Source organism: Vidua macroura, chromosome 26 (assembly GCF_024509145.1).
Source record: "Vidua macroura isolate BioBank_ID:100142 chromosome 26, ASM2450914v1, whole genome shotgun sequence".
Taxonomy (NCBI): Eukaryota; Metazoa; Chordata; class Aves; order Passeriformes; family Viduidae; genus Vidua; species Vidua macroura.
In genome coordinates, this window is record NC_071596.1 from 913,885 (window position 1) to 933,553 (window position 19,669).

Sequence of the window (19,669 nt, forward strand, 5' to 3'; positions counted from 1 at the left end):
AGAGGATTCCCCTCTAGATTAAGTCACAGCAGCACCAGTATCAGCATTTCCACCTGCAGGTACAATACACCACTGACCCAAATTCTTGATGGCTGAACTTCTGGACCTTATCAGCACCCCCAGCAGCACTCAGTGAAGTAGGTATACCAAGAACACTCACTACCCTGGTTTTGGGAGAAAGGACTTTATTGTGTTGCAGCCTGTGCAACTCAATCCTTCTTTGCAGCAGCTTTCCTCATGGCTGCCAGGACATTACTGAGTTCCTCCCGCTTCCTCTTGGCCCGAATGTGAGTGCCAACCTGGAGAAAGGGAGAAAGCAGAGCTGTCAGTCTTTACCCATCGCAGACTGGACAGACTGGGACTGCTGCAGGTGTCCCTGCCGTCACACCCGTCAAAACCACGCAGAACAGTAAAGTTCTGGAAAGAGACACTCGACCTCCAGCCAGGAGTTTGCCATCATGTCTCAGTAGTACCTCAACAGTTATCTGGACATGAAAGGGGCTGCTTTCAGCTCTCATAATCATTACAACACAAGGTACCCTATTTGAAGTCTCCTGGTTAATGGCACCCAACCTCCATCAGTGCTGCTCTCATTTTCCCTACACCTGACACGAAAACCGTGGGAAAATAGCATGATAAGCCTGAATCCTTGAGTTCGGGGCCTTTTTAGCAAAGTACCTCTGCACCCATCTCCTGCTCTCCCACCCAGCCCAAGGAACATTCCATCATATTCCACCAGTTACTTCCAAAACAAATGAAAAAAATAAAGGTAATTAATTAAAAAGCCAACTATTCCTAGGGGAGGGCAGAAAACTGACACAGTAGTTTCTGCCATCCCTTGTTAGTTGATTGACCTACCCGCTTCTTGATGAACTTCAGAGCACGTTTGTCCTTGGACACTTTCAGCAACTCCATTGCACGTCGCTCATAGGGTGCAAAGCCACAGACTTCCCTGATCATGTCTCGCACAAACTTGGTGTGTTTGGTCAGGCGCTGTGGGAAGGGAGGGAGGGAGGACTTTGGTCAGCAGGTTACAAGGCACTATGCAAAGGGGACTGCAAGGGGCTGTGGCATACTCTCAGCTAGACTTCAAAACCAGCCTATGCTGTTGGCATGTGCCAAGAAAACTTCATCCCTGGCAGATGCTGCGGAGCACATCAGCTCGGCTAAGTGTGCCAGTCTCTTCAGGCTTGGGTCCAGATGTGTCACACACTGGCACAGACCAGCATTTTTTGAAAAAACAGGTCTATGAGCTAGCCAAGGTTTGCACTGCAACACACGTCGGACACCACAGCTACACAAAACATTTAGTAAGAATGAATAATGAGCCCAGATGCATTCATGTCCCGTAACATGCATCTATCGCACCTGGACAGCTCCTAGTAGGAAAACTCGGGGTAGTTTTGTGAGAGATTGCCTGTTGTTACCAAGAGAAGCCGAATAGGAGACTCTAGAAGGCATACAGCTTTCACAGCTACCCGCTGCCCTGCCCGGCCGAGCCCACCGGCCCGCCCCGTAGTCACAGGCCGGGTTCTGAGCCCTCCCGTCTTCCCACAGCGAAAGCGCGAGCCGCAGCCCCGCGGGACGGGGCCGAAGGCGATGGGCGGCTCCGCGCCAGACACACGAACACAACCACGCTGCGCACCGGGGGCAGCGGGCTCGTCCGGCCCCCACGAGAGGCAGGCCCGGGGCACAACGCGCCAGCAGAGTCTCATACTCACCCCGCGGCGGCGACACTGCCGGGGCTTGGTCACGTTCTTGGTCACCTTGTAGCCCTTGTTAAGGCCCACGGCCATTGGGTAGCGGATGGCCATGGCTACGGCGCTCGGGCCCGATGGACACGGATGGACACAGACCCACCCCGCCTCAGCCGCACCGCAATGATGGCGCCGCACCGGAAGAAATGACCGCGCGCGGGACTCCGGGACGTGCCCAGTTCCGGCGGTGGGCGGGGTAGAGCGCGCGCCGGGGAGTGTAGGTGGGGAAGGGCGCGCACGGCCGGTGCTGTGAGGGGCTGTGGGATCACCCCGCGGTGGGGTCACTGTGAGTGTGAGGGGACAACGGGGTGAGAGGAGGGTCACCCCGCGGTGGGGTCACTGTGAATGTGAGGGGACAGCGGGGACGAGAGGAGGGTCACCCCGCAGCGGGTGGTCCGACAGAACTGCTATTTCCCCTCAGCTGTGGCTGGGGGGCTTGGAGTGCCCACCGTACGGAGCCGCACAGCCCCGCACTTACAGAATTTTTCCTCATAAATTACAACTTTGGTATAACTTGATCAGGATTTGATAACGTTTCACAGACAAACCTAAAGGAATAGATTAAACGATTTTGTTGGAATAAAAGATACTGGATTTTCTTACCTCTGAAAGAGAGCTAAGGTGAACGTGTGCAACTCAACTGTTTTCTGTTTTCAAAGATAATTCATTTAATTTGTTGAAATGGAAAATATTGACTTGAAATTGAAAACCTTAGTTTTTGAAACAAATTGCAGAACTCTACATCCTGCTGTAGAGCTTGTATTTGCACGACTGGTTCCTTTCATCCTAGGGCAGCGGTCCCACCTCATGCACTTGGAGCTGCTGGACTCTGTCACCCCCTCATGGCACAGATTCCAGCAGTGAGGAATGTTCATGGCTTAGATAATGGGACAGGTCTGACTCCGATGCCTTTCTCCACAGGAGGGCAGAGTATGAACAGGCATCCACAGGGTGGGGGGTCCTACACAGGCAGAAGGAACTGACTTTCTGAAATATTTCCTAATGTTTCTGAAAGTCAACAAAGAAAAGTTATGAATGCCAGTTTTGTTGTCAATCTGCACCTCTGAGATCAACAAGAGTTTGATATCATCTTTGCTACTGAGAACCATCACATGAGGCAGCTAAAGGTCTCCCCATCCATGAGCTCAGGGTTCCTCACAGGAGGAACTGTTGCAGCTGGTGGAGGTATCACCTCTCCTCTCGCCTTTCCTGCCACTGCCGATGTGCACGGAGCTGCCTTAGGGTGGCTGCTCACTCACCTCTGGATGTGCCGAAGAAGGGGCCTCACCTGCTCTGGCTCTGTGACCTCATCAAATACAGATGGCCCTAAAAGAAACATTACCCTGGAAGAGGAGGCAGTGGCACCTGCTGCTTCCCTCTGCCTGGTCTGTGAGCACCAGCCCACCAGCAGCATCTGCGTGGGGCTCTTCCCTCTCACACCCTGACTATTGCTACCTTCCTCTCAGGACATTTTTCCATTAATGCAGAAACATATGGATCTACAGTTCCCAGACTCACAGTGCGTTTCTCATAATTTGATCTTTCTATGATGCACTGGACACCCCTCAAATCCTGCCTTTTTCCCTAGACAAGAGTTCTTGCCTACTGTTGTTGCCTGCACAAGTCCCTAATAGAACATCCAGGGTTTCAGTTTCCAGAAGTTTTTGCCCCATTCCAACATTGCTAAGTGCCTTCTTTCACATTCCCAGCATTTGCAAATGGTTTGCATCTCTGCTGGATCTTTCTTTGGATTCTGCATCTCTTCACTCTTTGCCTCATTACTTTCCTAAAGGCATTACAAGTAAGGTGTTACCCATCAGGCTCTGCTGAAATGGATATGGAGGGCTCAGTGGACCATTAATAGGATGAACATCTGCAGTATCTCCTGGCTGCTGCAGTGATGTTCTGGGCTGCATGGACAGATGCACCTGTCAGGGGCCAGTAAGGGATTGTTCCCTTTACCTGGCACTCACTGGATCACACCAGTGGCGCTGTGTTCAGGCCTTGCAAAGCAAGAAAATCTTGGATAAACTGGAATAAGTTCAGAGGAAAGCCCTGAAGATATCTGAGGCCCGGAGCATGAGGAGCAATGGAAGGAACGAGCCTTTTTCAGCCTGGAGAAGTAGAAGAGAGCTGAGGTAGATGTAAAACAGCCACCTGAATTTCTGATTAACCAATGGAGAACAAGTATAAGAGTGATCCACCCCAATGTTCAGCAACTACAACAGGAGGCCAGACAGACTGAGTGGAGAATTCTGGATCAGGTTTAAATACAAAAGTTAAGAACGTGGGGGGTGGAAGCAGCATCAAAACTACTCAAGAGACATACACAGGCATTGCAAGGACATCAGGAACAGAACTGGAAAAGCCAGAGTTCCTCTTGACCTCACTGAAGACCAAGGAAAGAAGGAAAACAGTGCCTTACCCTCCCCCAGCTACTCCAAGTTTATCAAGAGAGAGCCTGTTGAAGGTTAGGGTTGTTGTTTTTCTCTCAGGGATTTTTCTCCCATCTGTTGCTAAGAGATGATAACGACTGGCACTTAATAGAGAAAGAAGTGGCCAAGGTGGAGGGAAAGCCAGCAGTGTGCCCTGGTGGCCAAGAAGGCCAGCGGCATCCTGGCCTGTATCAGGAATAGTGTGGCCAGCAGAACCAGGGGTCATTCTTCCCCTATACTCGGCACTGGTCAGACTGCACTTTGAGTGCTGTGTCCAGTGCTGGGCCCCTCAGTTTAGGAAGGATGTTGAAATTCTTTAGTGCATCCAGAGAAGGGCAACAAGGCTGATGAGGAACAACTGAGGGAGCTGGGGTTGTTTAGCCTGGAGAAAAGGAGACTCAGAGGTGACCTTATCGCTCTCTGCAACTCCCTGAAAGGTGGTTGTAGTCAGGTGGGGTCGGTCTCTTTCACCGGGCAGCAACTGACAAAACCAGAGGACACAGTCTCAAGCTGCGCCAAAGAAAATATAGATTGGATATTAGGAAAAAGTTTTTCATGGAAAGAGTCATAAAGTTCTGAAATGGCCTGCCTGGGGAGGTGGTGGAATCATCATCCCTGGATGTGTTTAAAAAAAAGACTGGATATGACACTCAATGCCATGGTTTAGTTGAGGTGCTAGGGCATGGGTTGGTCTTGATGATCTTGAAGGTCTCTTCCAACTTAATAATTCTGTGAATTCTGAATTCTTTGAAAGGTGCAGCTGCACTCTTCTAGCTGAGGCGGCTTTCTTTTGGAAGGGCAGAGATATGAGATTTTGCCTGGGGTGTGAGGGGTTGGGTTCAGCTCTTTTCTCTCTCAATCTTGGGATTTGATGGAACAGTTGAGCGGCTCCTATTGCTGCCACTAAGGAGTCCAGCCCGTTACTATTTTCTCCTACGATACATGAGGCTTTTGCTCATACAAGTATCTGTTGCACTGGGACCTTATTAACACCCTCCCTCACCAGAAAGGACCCTCACCATCAACTCGGGTGCCTCAGGGGAAACCCCAGGATCCCCAAGCCCCCTCCCCCTCCCAGGGAGCCTCTCCCAGCAGTGTTCGGGAGCTGAGCGGCCACTGCTCAGCCCCGCCGCTTCTCTGCCACCGCTTTGGCTTTTTCACTGCCCTGTAACTCAGCAGCTGCCTGCCGGAACACCCCTCGACTCCTGCTACAGCTGCGGAGATTCTGTTACATTTTGTTTGCTACTCCGGAGTCTGCTCGTCCCTGCGGTTCCAGCCACCGCTCTGAGGTTCCTGCTGCAGCCCGTTTTCGCCATCCAGCCCACCCGCCATTGCCGTGTGGAGAGGCGGCTGAGCCCGCGCCACAGCGCCCCCTGCAGCCGCGGGGGAATCATTGCACCTGCCCTGCCCGACCGGGAGCCACCGGCGCCCCTGCCGGCTGTGCCCGGAACTGCACCAAAGGAGAAAGTGCCTGTGGCCGGGAGAGGCCGGCACTGGGTCTGTGCTTCGGGCCGGGACTGGGTCTGTGCTTCAGGCTGGGATTGGGTCTGTGCTTCGGGCCGGCACTGGGTCTGTGCTTCAGGCTGGGATTGGGTCTGTGCTTCAGGCTGGGACTGGGTCTGTGCTTCAGGCTGGGATTGGGTCTGTGCTTCGGGCCGGGACTGGGTCTGTGCTTCGGGCCGGGACTGGGTCTGTGCTTTGGGCCGGGACTGGGTCTGTGCTTCGGGCCGGCACTGGGTCTATGCTTCAGGCTGGGATTGGGTCTGTGCTTTGGGCTGGCACTGGATTTGTGGTTCTGTTGCTGCTGCTGCTGTGGTTGTTTGCTTTGTTATACATTCTGGTAAAGAACTGTTATTCCTTTTCCCATATTTTTGCCTGAATGCCCCGTAAATTCAAATTTAAAATATTTTTGGGGGAAAATTCCAATTTCCATTCCAAGGGAGGTTCCCACCTTTCTTGGCAGACATCTGTTTTACAAACCAAGACAGAGACTTTCTCTGTCTCAAGACAGACAAAGTTTATTTTAGTGTACTTCCTCTTTTCCAAATACAGAATCAGGACAACCTATGGCCCGCCTGTGCACAGAATGCACAGCTATATGGTGGTCCCTGGGACCCCACTGTCTTCTGAACCTGAATCTCATCCTTCTCAATGCAGAGGTATGGATTCTTAAAGCAGGCAAACACAACAGATATAAACTGATTTCCACCTGTCCCTTTGACTGCATTCATCTTTCAGCCAGCCCCTTTCATGGCACCATGGCCAAAAAACCACACACACCTTCCAAGATCCACCACATGCAGCTATGGAAATGCAGAGCTCCCTTCCCTTCTGCTAGGGGAGCCAGAATTCCCAGAGGGTCATTGTGAAACCTGTACCCACCAACAAATTGTTGTGTAACATCGGATGAAAGATGTTCTCACAGGATGTGCTCCCATAGCTGGCACAGTGGGGAAAGCCCTTTACCTGTCGTTTCCAAGTATTAACTTAATCATCTCCCAGAAGGGAGGAGGACAGGCAAGACAATAGCCTGATACTGTTCAGCAGTGCTCCATCTTCCTCTCTTACCCCTTCTTGGCTAAGGCCTTGCAAGGTGCAGGTATTTGCATTTGCCAAGATCTAGACCTAGTTTTCTGCTAGATGTCTTCCAGTAGGCAGCATGGGTCACCCCATAAGCCAGTAGCCCCAAGGAAGCTAGTAGAGACTGCTCATCAGGAAGGCAGGCAGGAGACAGGCTCATGCTTAAATTCAGGCTACCTTAAATTCAGAGGCTACTGTCTTATGTTAATTAACAAAATATGCATAGCAACCAATGTGAAAGAACTTCAGCACCATTCCCATAGGTAGCCAGAGGCTTTCCCTATGAGCTGAAAGGGTGTTGCTCTCAATGTCTGGTTTCTTCTAGAAGTTCCTCTTCCCCAGTGCATCCTGGCTGTCCCGCTTCAGGCCTCTGGACCTCAAACAGCTGAAAGCCCCACTCACTTCTGCAAAGCTCAGGGCTGTCTCTTCTACCCTGTGCTTTACATGTCCATGCACAGTGTTTCCCCACGTTGTTGTATTGTGTTTTTATATTTTTGTAACAGTTCTGTAATGGTTTGCCCCTTCACCCCCCGTTTTCTCCTGGTGGTTCCACCCCAAGCTTTCTCGCCTTTCCCTCAATGCCAATCTCCCTGAAAATGCTCAGTCATTCCCCTATCCCCTCCCTGGCACCCTGTCCATCACTTGGCTCCTCATCCCACTCTCCCAGAATCATCCACCTTGGACAAGGGCCAGGGGTCCCTCCCTTAACTTCCCCCACTGGTTTATGTCTGTCTGTCCTTCCGCCTTCCACTCCCCCAAATCCCCGCATTGGTAAATGGGTGTCCCTTCCCCGATGTTGCAAAGGCCTTGAGGGCAATTTCGGCTGTCACACACAATGGCATTCGGGGCTCCTCGGAGCACGGATTAAACCTGAGACTTTTTCCCCAGCCTTGAGTCGGCTCCCTTAATACCTCCTCGGACGTCGCCTCTCCTCCATACAAGGCAGACAGCGAAGCGCTCTGTCTTAGCCGCTCCCCAACTCTCCTCGAGATACAGGGGAGTATCCTCTGCAGCTGACCGTGCCTCGGCCAGGCAGGTGAAGCCAGGGGGCTTCAGGGTGGGCATGGCAGCACCACGCGATGAAGCCTCTCTGTCTTCCAGGAAATAATTACAACAGCAGCCAGCAAAAATCTCTGCATAGGGTTCATCACACACGCTATTTCTGCAACTGTGGCACTCTCAGTCAGGGTTTGAATTACTCCCATGCACAAAAGAACATGGCTCCAAAAAGAGGGCATGGAGACAACAGAAATGATATCTCTCTTTACCAACTGAGAAGTGGCTGTGGCTGTGAGACACAAAACCTGTGATGATGATGAGCAAGGCCTCTCTTATAGGCATGTAGTGCTGTGATGGCCCTACTTGGGCACTTGATGGTAATTGCTACTAATGCTCCACTGTGCTCCTTCCTTGTCCTGTTTTGGGCAGGAGAGAGCTGGACGAGGGTCTGTTCAGCCTCTGTTGGTGAGATGACAGAGGTGGAAGAGTCCCTGGTGTGTAATAGAACCAGGGAGCAATCGGAGCCAAACTGAGGATTTGTTGCTATTGAGTAAGAAACTACACAAACTCACTAGAAAGGTGGTTTGCATAGCACCTCACCTTTACTTCAGATCCTCTCTTTTTATACATTGTTCCGATACAGGTAGACCTAGTTGGTCAATTAATCAACACCTGACTGGCTAATTAACAAGGCACCTTTCTTATAAACAATCTTTGAGAAAAACAAGAAAGCAGAGAGTAGGAAAACAGTACCTGCAGGTTGTTTATAGTAACAAGCTCTCATTGTTTATCTTCAACTCCCTAAAGTCTCTCAAGCCAATTCTGGGAAAACTTACTAGTTTTCTCTCTCTCTGACAAGGCTGTCACATCCACAAGGCTTCCTTGTTTAAACTCCTTGGTAGGGAAGTAAAGGTCACCACAGAGTCCTCACTGCTACCTCTTTTAATAAAAACAGCCCTCTCCTACTGGAATTACCCTGCTGTCTTTGGATGCTGTCTCTCTCCCACATGGTGACTGCTGCAGCATGGGGAGCTGCTGCAGCAATCTCAACTCAGCCAGGCCAGCCTCTAGCTGCCTTGTGCTGCGCAGCTACTGTGTTCCTCACTGGCTTTCTCAGAGTTTTTAAGCCCTGCTTTGAGGCAGTCAGAGACTACTGTCTTTGGTGGTGTTTTATTAGTTAGGTTCAAGCACATTTTTAAACAAAACACTGCCCTGTACATCACATCACATATCACATCACATCACATCACATCACATCACATCACATCATCACATCGCATCACATCACATCACAACATAGGACAGTTTTCACAGTGGTCCTTGGGTCTTTCAGGTGAAGGAGTTTGACCCTGACTTTAAAGAAAATGCTGCTGTTAATAAGTAAACTGAGGTCTGGACAGTCTTCCCCAGAAGTATTTGATAACTTGCAAGACTCAAGACTTTGCAACCAGATCAGAAACCAACAGCCTCTATCACCAAAACCAGAAGAAACAGCAGGCGAAATCCTTTCCTACATCACCCCACACACAAGGGCACCAGCAGCTCTACTCAAGTCATTGTCTCCCTTCTGGAGCAGCACATGTGCATGGACACAGACACACACAGAGGAGCCATGCAAGTGCCCTCCTGTGAGGAGGAGAAAGGCAGCTGCCCCTGCAGCAGCTCCCTGGTCACCACATATAACACCCATGAACAAGGTATTACAGGTGCCTGTATTTCTGCTGTTCTGTTTTGTGCAAGGACTTTTACAGCACATGCACACTGCTAAAGCTGTCACCCATGTTGCCACAGACAGCAACTGCTCCCAAATCCAGCTGTTCTAGGAAAAACTGGAAAACAACCCTTGCCTGTGCCTTGGAGCCTCTGCTGAATTATGGTTTCTGACCACCTGGCCAGTCCAATTGCTTGCTCTGCCTGAGCAGAGGGCCCATCTGCAGCTGCCAGTTCAGGCAGGCTGCTCTTGTCTTCTGAAGGAAAGGATTTAACCCTTGTGGAGCTGCATTGAGCCTTACAACACTGATTTAACAGCCCCACCTCTGCTGCCATGCAATGGAATTCCCTGATTTTGTATCCACTTCTGCAATTATAGATGCCTTAGCTTTGGTCTTCCAAGTTGCTAATCACTTCTAAATTAAAAGTATATCCTCGGATAAACTACATTTATTTTTGTCATTGAGAAGCCAATGTCCTGCCTTCTCTGAGGGATCCACACAAAAGGGATTTCCCCTACAGCTACTGTACAGGGAGTTTTAGACTGCTGCTCCTCTGGGCATGGTGCAGTGCGACCATTTGAAACTGACCTTTCCTCCTTGCTGGTCTTGTTGGGGATGGAAATGTTTCACCCTTTTCAGATAGGAAATGCCATTTATAGACCCACAGATTTCCCTTGTAAGTAGTCACTTTGGACAAATGCAAGTTCCATTTGTATTCCTACTGCCTTTTACAAGGTGGCCAGTGCTTTGCAATGGCCAGATGCCATGTAGCTAGGAATGGCTTCTGTGGGGATGAGGCCATACCTCAGTCCCTTGGTGGGCCAGCTGAAAATCACTGCTGTCAAGGGGGAGCAGGCTGGATGATGTGGCTGGAGAAGCCAAGGGGCATTGCCCCTTTGGGCAGCACCAGGAGGCTGGATGAACTCTGCCCAATTGTCACTCTGTACTGGTGGGATCCTAGGCTGTCCAGGCATAAAGAGCTTCCAGAGAGAAGCAAGAGTACAAAATGGCATCTCAGTGGAGCCTCTGAGGACCTCAGATTTCAGACAAAGGTTTGAAGCTGGTCCTCATTTCTAGCTCAGTCTGTTCTTGGATCCCACACCTCTCCCTGACCCAGTATGTTGGTTTTGGCACAGCCTGGTTTTTGGTAGTGAGGAGTGGGGGTTTGGGGAGGGGGACAGGGGTAGCTTCTGTGACAGGTTGCTAGAACTTCCACCATGTCTGACAGAGCCAATCTCTGATGGCTCTGAAGATGGACATGCTGCTGGCCCAATTACAGATGTTGGTAACACCTCTGTGATGACATATTTAAGAAGAAAATTCACACAGTGCACACACTGCTTTTTCCAGGGATAGTGAAACACCGCCACTGGGGCATCCCTGGTGTAGCGTGTAGCAATGCACTGCCGTAGCTGCTGCCATCTTGGTGCAGCCCGTGGCAAGCCTTGCCCGCCTGGCCACTCCTAGCCAGCTGTGCCACGGGCAGAAGGGCAGGGTGGTGGCAGTTTCTCCTTCCCGGTGCCCTGTGCAAGGAGAGGCAGTGAATGGTGCCAGTGCCACGGCAGCCACCACTGCCAGACAGTTGCAGGGCCGCATGGCTGGCAGCAGAAGCATGACAAGTGATTCCCCAATGTGGAACCTAGATGAGATCAACTTCTCAGCCCTGCAGGATCCTGCAGGAATCTTTGAATTAGTAAAACTTGTTAGCAATGGTACCTACAAGCAGTAGTTCTTCTTCTAGTCAGAGAAAGAGGAAGTGAGGACTCGTGAGGAAAAACAAAACGGCAGCACCAAGGTCAGTGATAAAGAAAGAGGGGGAAGAAGTGCTCCAAGCGTCAGAGCCAAGATTCCTCTGCAAGCTGTAGTGAGGACTGTGGTGAAACAAACTGTCCCCTTGTAAATGCATGAAGTCCCTGGGGGATGAAGAGATAGCCACTTGCAGCCCGTGGGAAAAGTGCTCACACCGGAGCAGGTGGATGCCAGAGAAAGCCGTGATCCAGTGGGAGACCCAAATAGAGAGAGAGGGCCCCAGCTTCCAGAGATAGAGCGAGCCCTTGCTTCCAAACTAGAGCAGCCTATCCTTAAGAGACTACACCCCTAAGGGATGAGTGACCTGTGCCACAACAGTTTTGGGATGACTGCCCGTGGGAGGGAACCCATGGCACAGCAGAAAAAAGACTCCGATCCCTGAACAAACAGATCTTGAGTGATGAACTGACCAAGACCCCCACACCCTGTCTCCCTGTGCTGTTGGTGGGAAGGAGGGAGGGGCTGGGGGGAGAAAAGGTGGTTTAAGCACTCATTTTACTTCTCATTATCCTCCTCTGACTCTGTTAATAATAAATTTAATTTGTACCTTTAAATTTAAACCTGTTTTACTCTTAGAGTATTTTTCTCCTAGTCTTTATCTCAACTCATGAGCCTGTTGTTCATTTCTTTCCCTCTCCTTTGCCCAGCTGTAGCAGGAGAGGGTAAGCGAACGACTCTTGTTGGTGCCTGGCATTTGGCCAGTGTAAAACCTTGACACCTAGGCATGGTGCTCTGGGCCCAGTCAGGAGCACTCCTCCAGGCCCAGCATACAGCTCTTTGCTATACAGGAACAGGGCACAGGAGAACGGGTTGCCAGAATGAGCCTGTGGGGAACCTGACTGTGAAGGGGAGTTTGGAGGGGAAGGTGGGTTGAGATGCTCAGTCTGCAGCATGGACAAGAGACATGGGCAGCAGTCACAGCCAGTGAAGGGGACAATTACTGCAAACTGCTGTGCCCTGCGCAGATGGACTCACATAGGTGCTGCAGAGGAAGGAGGCATATCTGCAGAGGCAGAGTGCCTGTGTGAAGAATCCTTCACCATTTTGGCACAAGCTTTCCTGCAGCCTCGAGGTGATCGGGGCTCATTTACCTGAGCATCCCCAGGTGCTTCTTGTAAGAGAAGCTGTTTGAACACTGCCTGCCCAGGCTGAGTCCCGCTGAGCAATGGCACATCTCTTACCCACCCCAAGAGGGCCTTGAGTGGCCACAGTGGAGGCGAGAAGAGCTCCTCTTCATTCTCCAGTGACACCATTCCAGAGGAGCAGCTGTGTGTGACCTGGCTCTCAGCTGTTCTATTTGCTTGTACCATATGCCATCAGGCAGCTACAAAGCAGTTTTTGTGACTGATCTCATGACACAACATGGTTAACAAAAGCTTAGAACTCTAACATTTCTTGCTTCTTGTTCACATGGATGGATTACCTGCCCACGCTTTATCCTTGCAGACTAGGAGCATCGGCAGACTCTGGGGCATACCAGTGACCTTCTGGGGCAGGCAACAGCCACTGGTCACGGAGGTACTCAAGCCAAAGGAAGTCATAAAATCAGCAAGAATGATGCAAAGGTTGAGGAAGATGGGGGAACTGCAAAGGAGAGGTCCTTCCTAGAGTGAATTCGTTCAGATGAAGACTCACTAATGGGCCAAGGATTGCAGGGACAACCTGGCAAGACTATTTCCTGGGAAAATAAGAGTAATGGGGGTATATCTTATCTTCCAATAAGGTGTTGGTCCTTTCTTGTATATATCCCAACAGCAGAGTTCTGTAGAAAGCAAATGTTGCTATTTCTTTTATATAAGAAGGTATTTTTGACAAGAACTAAAAGGAAAATTGGTCATGAATTGGCTGGTGTGGCCAGGGTGCTACCTGTCATTGACACCAAAGGAGAAATGTGCAGAGTGAGAAGGAGAAAACTAGATGAAAAAGTAAACAAAATTCAACAGATTTATGTAACAATAGAGCTAAAGTAAAGGGCTCAGTGATCACAGTGCCCATAGGTGGCCCACAGAAGTATGGATTCTTCACACAGAATTTTCTCCTTCTTGGAGTCCTAGTTATGAAGCCAAATATATCCTGAGGTTGGCTGAGCACCTCTAGGCATTATACTAGAAGGACTCCCAGCTCCTTGACAGATGTAAGGTGAAGGTATTCTCCCCACTGGCCTCAGACCAGTCCTCCAGACCCTGCCGCAGAGTGGGATGGCCACTGAACCAGAACAGCCAGGGATGTACCATCCAAACATATTTGCTTAGCAGGGGTAGAGAGAGCAAATAGTGATTTATGTTCTGCAACATGCAAACTTGCCAGGCTTGAGCAGATCTGAGCTTCTACTTCTCCAGGCCCAGTCAGACCAGCCCAATACTGGCACAGATGAGAAGATGCACACTTCTAGCCATTGCCACTATGATTCCTGCTAGTGGAGGCTCATCTACATGATGCCACCATGCATCACTGACTTAACTCTTTATTGCTTTTTAAGTTAAATCAATGGCCTCTGTCCAAGACTGAGCACCAAGATGTTTCCTATTACCATCCGAGTAGCAGTTGCATCTGGACAGTTTTCCTTATCTCTTAATGGGCCCATCAATGTCTTGCCACATGACTCAGAGATAACACTCTCCAGGAGCCAGTTCTGTTTAACAGGTGATTAAGAACACACCTTGTGACTCAAAATAACATCAGCCCATTGTGAGATGCTCTGCCCAGGGAGAGAAGCTAGGCATTCCCACCTGGATAAATCCAGGGATTTCTAGACAGAAAAGCAGCCTTCTCCTCTCCGAGAAGACACAGCAACCACATCTGCCACTCCAATTTGGACTGCTACCAGCACGCTGGCCAAAGGGGTGTCAGGTTGTATTCTGATTTTGTCAGTGGTCTTCCTTTTGTATCATTGCATGTATTTTTGTCTTCTTTTTTTCTTTTCCTAATAAATTGTATTTCTGACTTGGAGTCTCTTGCTGGTTTTGCTTTCAAACCAGAACATATTTTTGGCGCCCAACGTGGGGCAAGAAGGTACTGAGAGAAGTCAGAATTACAGTTTTGTATTGTAGAGGGTACCTATTCATTATGATGCTTAACATGCTTTTTTGGGTCTTATATCTAGCTCTCTATATTTCCCCGAACGTGGGGAATTATCTGGCAGTTGTAATGCTCATGAGTAAACCAGGGTATGGTATGAGAATTGCTTTATTGATCTATTATGTCTATTGCATTATAACCTCTGAGGCAATGAACATTATTTGGAATATGTACTCAATTCTGTTTGCTTGTCCTAATCTAGGCTGCTACGTCTGGGGCCTCGGCAACCACACCCAGCCCCTGGGGGGAGGGGTAAAGATTGATTTTTTTCCAGCCTTTCAGGCTTGACACAGCAGTTTTTGAAAATGTTAAGTTCCCTCTGGATGCCAAGGACAGCATAATGTTGTTGTTAATTCTGCTTTGTCTTCTCTGCACAGTCTGCAACATGCTTAGAAACAAAACACTACATAGTGTGATGCAGCAAAACATACATAGTGTGATGCAGCGTCTTCTTGAGGAAGAAGAAACAAGGAGCAAAGCGGCAGTGTCCGTGTCCGTACAAAATGCCACAACAGCATCCATGTCTACGCAGACTGTCACGGAGGAGGAAACCAAAAGCAAAGCAGGGGTGTCTATGCCTACACAGACCGACACAGAGGAGGAAGGAACCAAAAGCGCCATCAGCATCTCCACACAAACCATCACCAAACCAGAGCAGCCTGAACCAATAGTAGTTGCCCCCGTTCAGAAGAAGAAATCAAGGAGCAAATCAGTCCGCATAGTGACTGATGAGGACACTGCAGGACCTTCGCACCCAGCAGAAGAAACAGAACCAGAGATCATCACGCGCTCTCTATCCCTGGGTGAGCTGCGTGACCTGCGGAGGGAATTCACCCGCCAGACAAACGAGTCCATCCTGACCTGGCTGCTCCGCATCTGGGATGCTGCAGCCAATGACACCATTCTGGATGGAAGTGAGGCCAGGCAACTGGGATCACTGTCCCGGGATGTGGTCATTGGTCAGGGGATCGGGAGAACCCAAGAAACTCTCAGCCTCTGGCAGCGACTGCTTGCAAGTATGAGGGACAGATACCTTTGTAAAGAAGACCTCCAGGTGCACCAAGGAAAATGGAACACCATGGAACAAGGTATCCAATGCCTGAGGGAATTGGCTGTGTTGGAAATAATTTTCTCAGAAGACGAGAGATTTCCTAAGAGTCCAGACTGTGTCCAGTGCACATCGCAAATGTGGTTGAGATTTGCACAGCTCGGACCAGAGATGTACTCCCGTTACCTGGCAACACTGCAGTGGAGGGAAGGCGAAGACAGGGTGGGTGTCTTAGCTAATAAATTAAGAATTTACAAGGATACTGTCACCGCCTCATTTCGTACCCATGTCTCGTCTGTGGAAACAAGGTTGGCTGAGCAAGTCCGGGACTTGATTGAAGAGAGTCATCAGAAACTAAAAAAGGAACTTAAGGAAGAAGTCTACCATATTTCACCAGAACCAACAAGAGTCTCTGCCATTAGGAGCTGGCATTCCCAAGCCAAAGAGAAAGGATACACTCCACGAGGAAACCTCTGTTTTTTTCTCCAGGAGCATGGAGAAGACATGAAGAAGTGGGATGGAAAACCCACCTCTCCCTTAGCAGCCCGGCTACGTGAACTAAAAAGAACACCTAACACAAAAAGCTCATCTAGAGTCAATGCTGCTCCAGTCTCTCACACACAGAATTCCAGACAATATAGGAATGATGATATAACTGATCCTCTTGAAGGAACCTCAAGAACCTATTTACAGGAAGAGAGCAACATGTACCATGACCAGGAATAGAGGGGCCCTGCCTCTAGCCAGGTAGAGGACAAGGACAATCGGATCTATTGGACTGTGTGGATTCGATGGCCTGGCACGTCTGAACCACAAAAATATACAGCTTTGGTTGACACTGGTGCCCAATGTACCCTGATGCCATCAAGATATGTAGGAGCAGAATCCATTTCTATTTCTGGGGTAACAGGAGGATCCCAGCAGCTTACTGTATTGGAGGCTGAAGTGAGTTTAACTGGGAATGGGTGGCAGAAACACCCCATCGTGACTGGCCCAGAGGCCCCATGCATCCTTGGCATAGACTATCTCAGAAATGGATATTTCAAAACCCAAAAGGACATCGCTGGGCTTTCGGAATAGCTGCTGTAGAGGCAGAAGACATCAGGAAGCTGAATACTTTACCCAGTCTCTCAGACGACCCCTCTGCTGTGGGACTGCTGAAAGTTGAAGAACAACATGTACCAACTGCCACAGCAACAGTACACCATCAGCAATATCGTACCAGCAGAGACTCTGTGATCCCCATCCATGAGATGATTCGTAAACTCGAGAGCCAAGGGGTGGTCAGCAAGGCCCATTCACCTTTCAACAGCCCTATATGGCCAGTGCGCAAGTCCAGTGGGGAATGGAGACTGATGGTGGATTACCGTGGCCTGAATGAGGTCACACCACCACTGAGCACTGCCGTGCCAGACATGTTGGAGCTTCAGTATGAGCTGGAGCCCAAGGCAGCAAAGTGGTATGCGACCATCGATATTGCGAACGCCTTCTTCTCCATTCCTTTGGCAGCAGAATGCAGACCTCAGTTTGCCTTCACATGGAAGGGAGTGCAGTACACCTGGAACCGACTGCCCCAGGGGTGGAAGCACAGTCCCACCATCTGCCATGGACTGATCCAGGCTGCACTGGAAAAGAATGAGGCTCCCGAACATCTACAGTATATTGATGACATCATTGTGTAGGGGAGCACAGCAGGGGAAGTCTTCGAAAAAGGAGAAAAAATTATCCAGATTCTGCTGAAAGCTGGTTTTGCCATTAAGCAAAGCAAGGTTAAGGGACCAGCTTGAGAAATTCAGTTTCTAGGAGTCAAGTGGCAAGATGGACGTCGTCAGATCCTGACAGAAGTAATCGACAAGATCACCGCTATGTCTCCACCTACCAACAAGAAGGAGACACAAGCTTTCCTAGGTGCCATAGGCTTTTGGAGGATGCATATTCCCAAGTATAGCCAGATTGTGAGCCCTCTCTACCTGGTCACCCGCAAGAAGAATGATTTCCACTGGGGCCCTGAGCAGCAACAAGCTTTCACCCAGATCAAGGAGGAAATCGCTCATGCGGTAGCCCTTGGCCCAGTCAGGACAGGACCAGAGGTAAAGAACGTGCTGTACTCTGCAGCCGGGAACAATGGTTTGTCCTGGAGCCTTTGGCAGAAAGTGCCTGGGGAGACTCGAGGTCAACCACTGGGATTCTGGAGCCGGAACTACAAAGGCTCTGAAGCAAACTACACTCCCACAGAGAAGGAAAACTTGGCTGCCTATGAAGGAGTTCAAGCTGCCTCAGAAGTAATTGGCACCGAAACGCAGCTGCTTCTGGCACCCCGGCTACCAGTGCTGGGGTGGATGTTTAAAGGAAAGGTTCCTTCCACACATCATGACACAGACACCACATGGAGTAAATGGATTGCCCTCATCACTCAGCGTGCCCGTATTGGAAATCCAAATCGCCCTGGGATTCTGGAAATTATAACAAACTGGCCTGAGGGGGAGACTTTTGGATTGTCTTCTGAAGAAGAAGAGCAAGTGGCACGTGCCAAGGAGGCCCCACCATATAATGAGCTACCGGAAACTGAAAGACAATATGCCCTTTTTACAGATGGTTCCTGCCGAATCATAGGCACTAGTTGGAAATGGAAAGCTGCAGTGTGGAGCCCCACACGACAAGTGGCACAAGCTACTGAGGGACAAGGTGGATCGAGTCAGCTTGCAGAGCTTAAAGCTGTCCAGCTGGCTTTGGATATTGCTGAGTGAAAGAAGTGGCCGAGGCTCTATCTCTACACCGACTCATGGATGGTAGCTAATGCTCTGTGGGGATGGCTGAGTCGCTGGAAAAAGGCCAACTGGCAGCGCAGAGGGAAACCCATCTGGGCCGCCGAGATCTGGCAGGACATTGCCACCCAAGTAGAGAAGCTGACTGTGAAGATCTGACACGTGGATGCACACGTACCCAAGAGTCGGGCTACTGAAGAGCATCACAACAACGAACAGATAGACCGAGCTGCCAAGGTGAAAATATCACAAGTAGACCTAGATTGGCAGTATAAGGGAGAATTATTCCTAGCTTGTTGGGCCCATGATACTTCTGGTCATCAGGGGAGAGACGCAACATACCGATGGGCCCGTGACCAAGGGGTGGACCTTACTATGGACAACATCTCACAGGTCATACACGACTGCGAGACCTGCGCTGTAATCAAACAGGCCAAGCGGATGAAGCCTCTGTGGTATGGTGGGCGATGGCTGAAATACAGGTATGGGGAAGCCTGGCAAATTGACTATATCATGCTTCCCCAAACCCGCCAAGGCAAGCACTATGTACTGACCATGGTGGAAGCAACCACAGGATGATTGGAAACCTACCCTGTGCCTCATGCCACTGCCCGGAACACCATCTTAGGCCTAGAAAAGCAGGTCTTGTGGAGACACGGCACCCCTGAGAGAACTGAGTCGGATAATGGGACCCATTTCAAGAACAGCCTTATCAACACCTGGGCCAGAGAACATGGCATTGAGTGGATATATCATATCCCCTATCATGCACCAGCTGCTGGGAAAGTTGAATGATGCAATGGACTGCTTAAGACCACCCTGAAGGCACTCGGTGGGGGAAACTTCAGGAATTGGGAATTAAACTTAGCAAAAGCTACCTGGATGGTCAACACCCGAGGGTCCATCAATCGAGCTGGTCCTGCCCAATCTGAACCCTTGCACACAGTGGATGGAGATAAAGTCCCTGTAGTACATATGAAAGGTATTTTAGGAAAGACTGTTTGGATTAATCCCACCCCAGGCAAAGACAAACCCATCCGTGGGGTTGTTTTTGCTCAAGGACCCGGTTATACTTGGTGGGTAATGCAGAAGGATGGGGAAACCCGTTGTGTACCACAAGGAAACTTAGTCCTAAGTGAGGACTATGTGTAAGGTTTCATCATGATGCAGATGGAAATTGGAAAAGGGGTGGATAATGTCCAAGACTGAGCACCAAGATGTTTCCTATTACCATCCGAGTAGCATCTGGACAGTTTTCCTTATCTCCTGTTAATGGGCCCATCAATGTCTTGCCACATGACTCAGAGATAACACTCTCCAGGAGCCAGTTCTGTTTAACAGGTGATTAAGAACACACCTTGTGACTCAAAATAACATCAGCCCATTGTGAGATGCTCTGCCCAGGGAGAGAAGCTAGGCATTCCCACCTGGATAAATCCAGGGATTTCTAGACAGAAAAGCAGCCTTCTCCTCTCCGAGAAGACAC

General features: G+C 49.8%; 1 protein-coding gene across 1 annotated transcript; it reads right to left on the reverse strand.

The window, feature by feature from the left end:
• Window positions 1–168: 168 nt before the first annotated feature.
• RPL36 (ribosomal protein L36) lies at window positions 169–1,913 on the reverse strand. The gene is made up of 3 exons (XM_053999346.1): window positions 1,722–1,913; window positions 859–993; window positions 169–299 (listed from the first exon to the last, which is right to left on the reverse strand). Exons 1-3 carry the CDS (start codon window positions 1,812–1,814, stop codon window positions 210–212), a joined length of 318 nt encoding a protein of 105 aa, XP_053855321.1. The 5' UTR covers window positions 1,815–1,913; the 3' UTR covers window positions 169–209.
• Window positions 1,914–19,669: the final 17,756 nt, after the last annotated feature.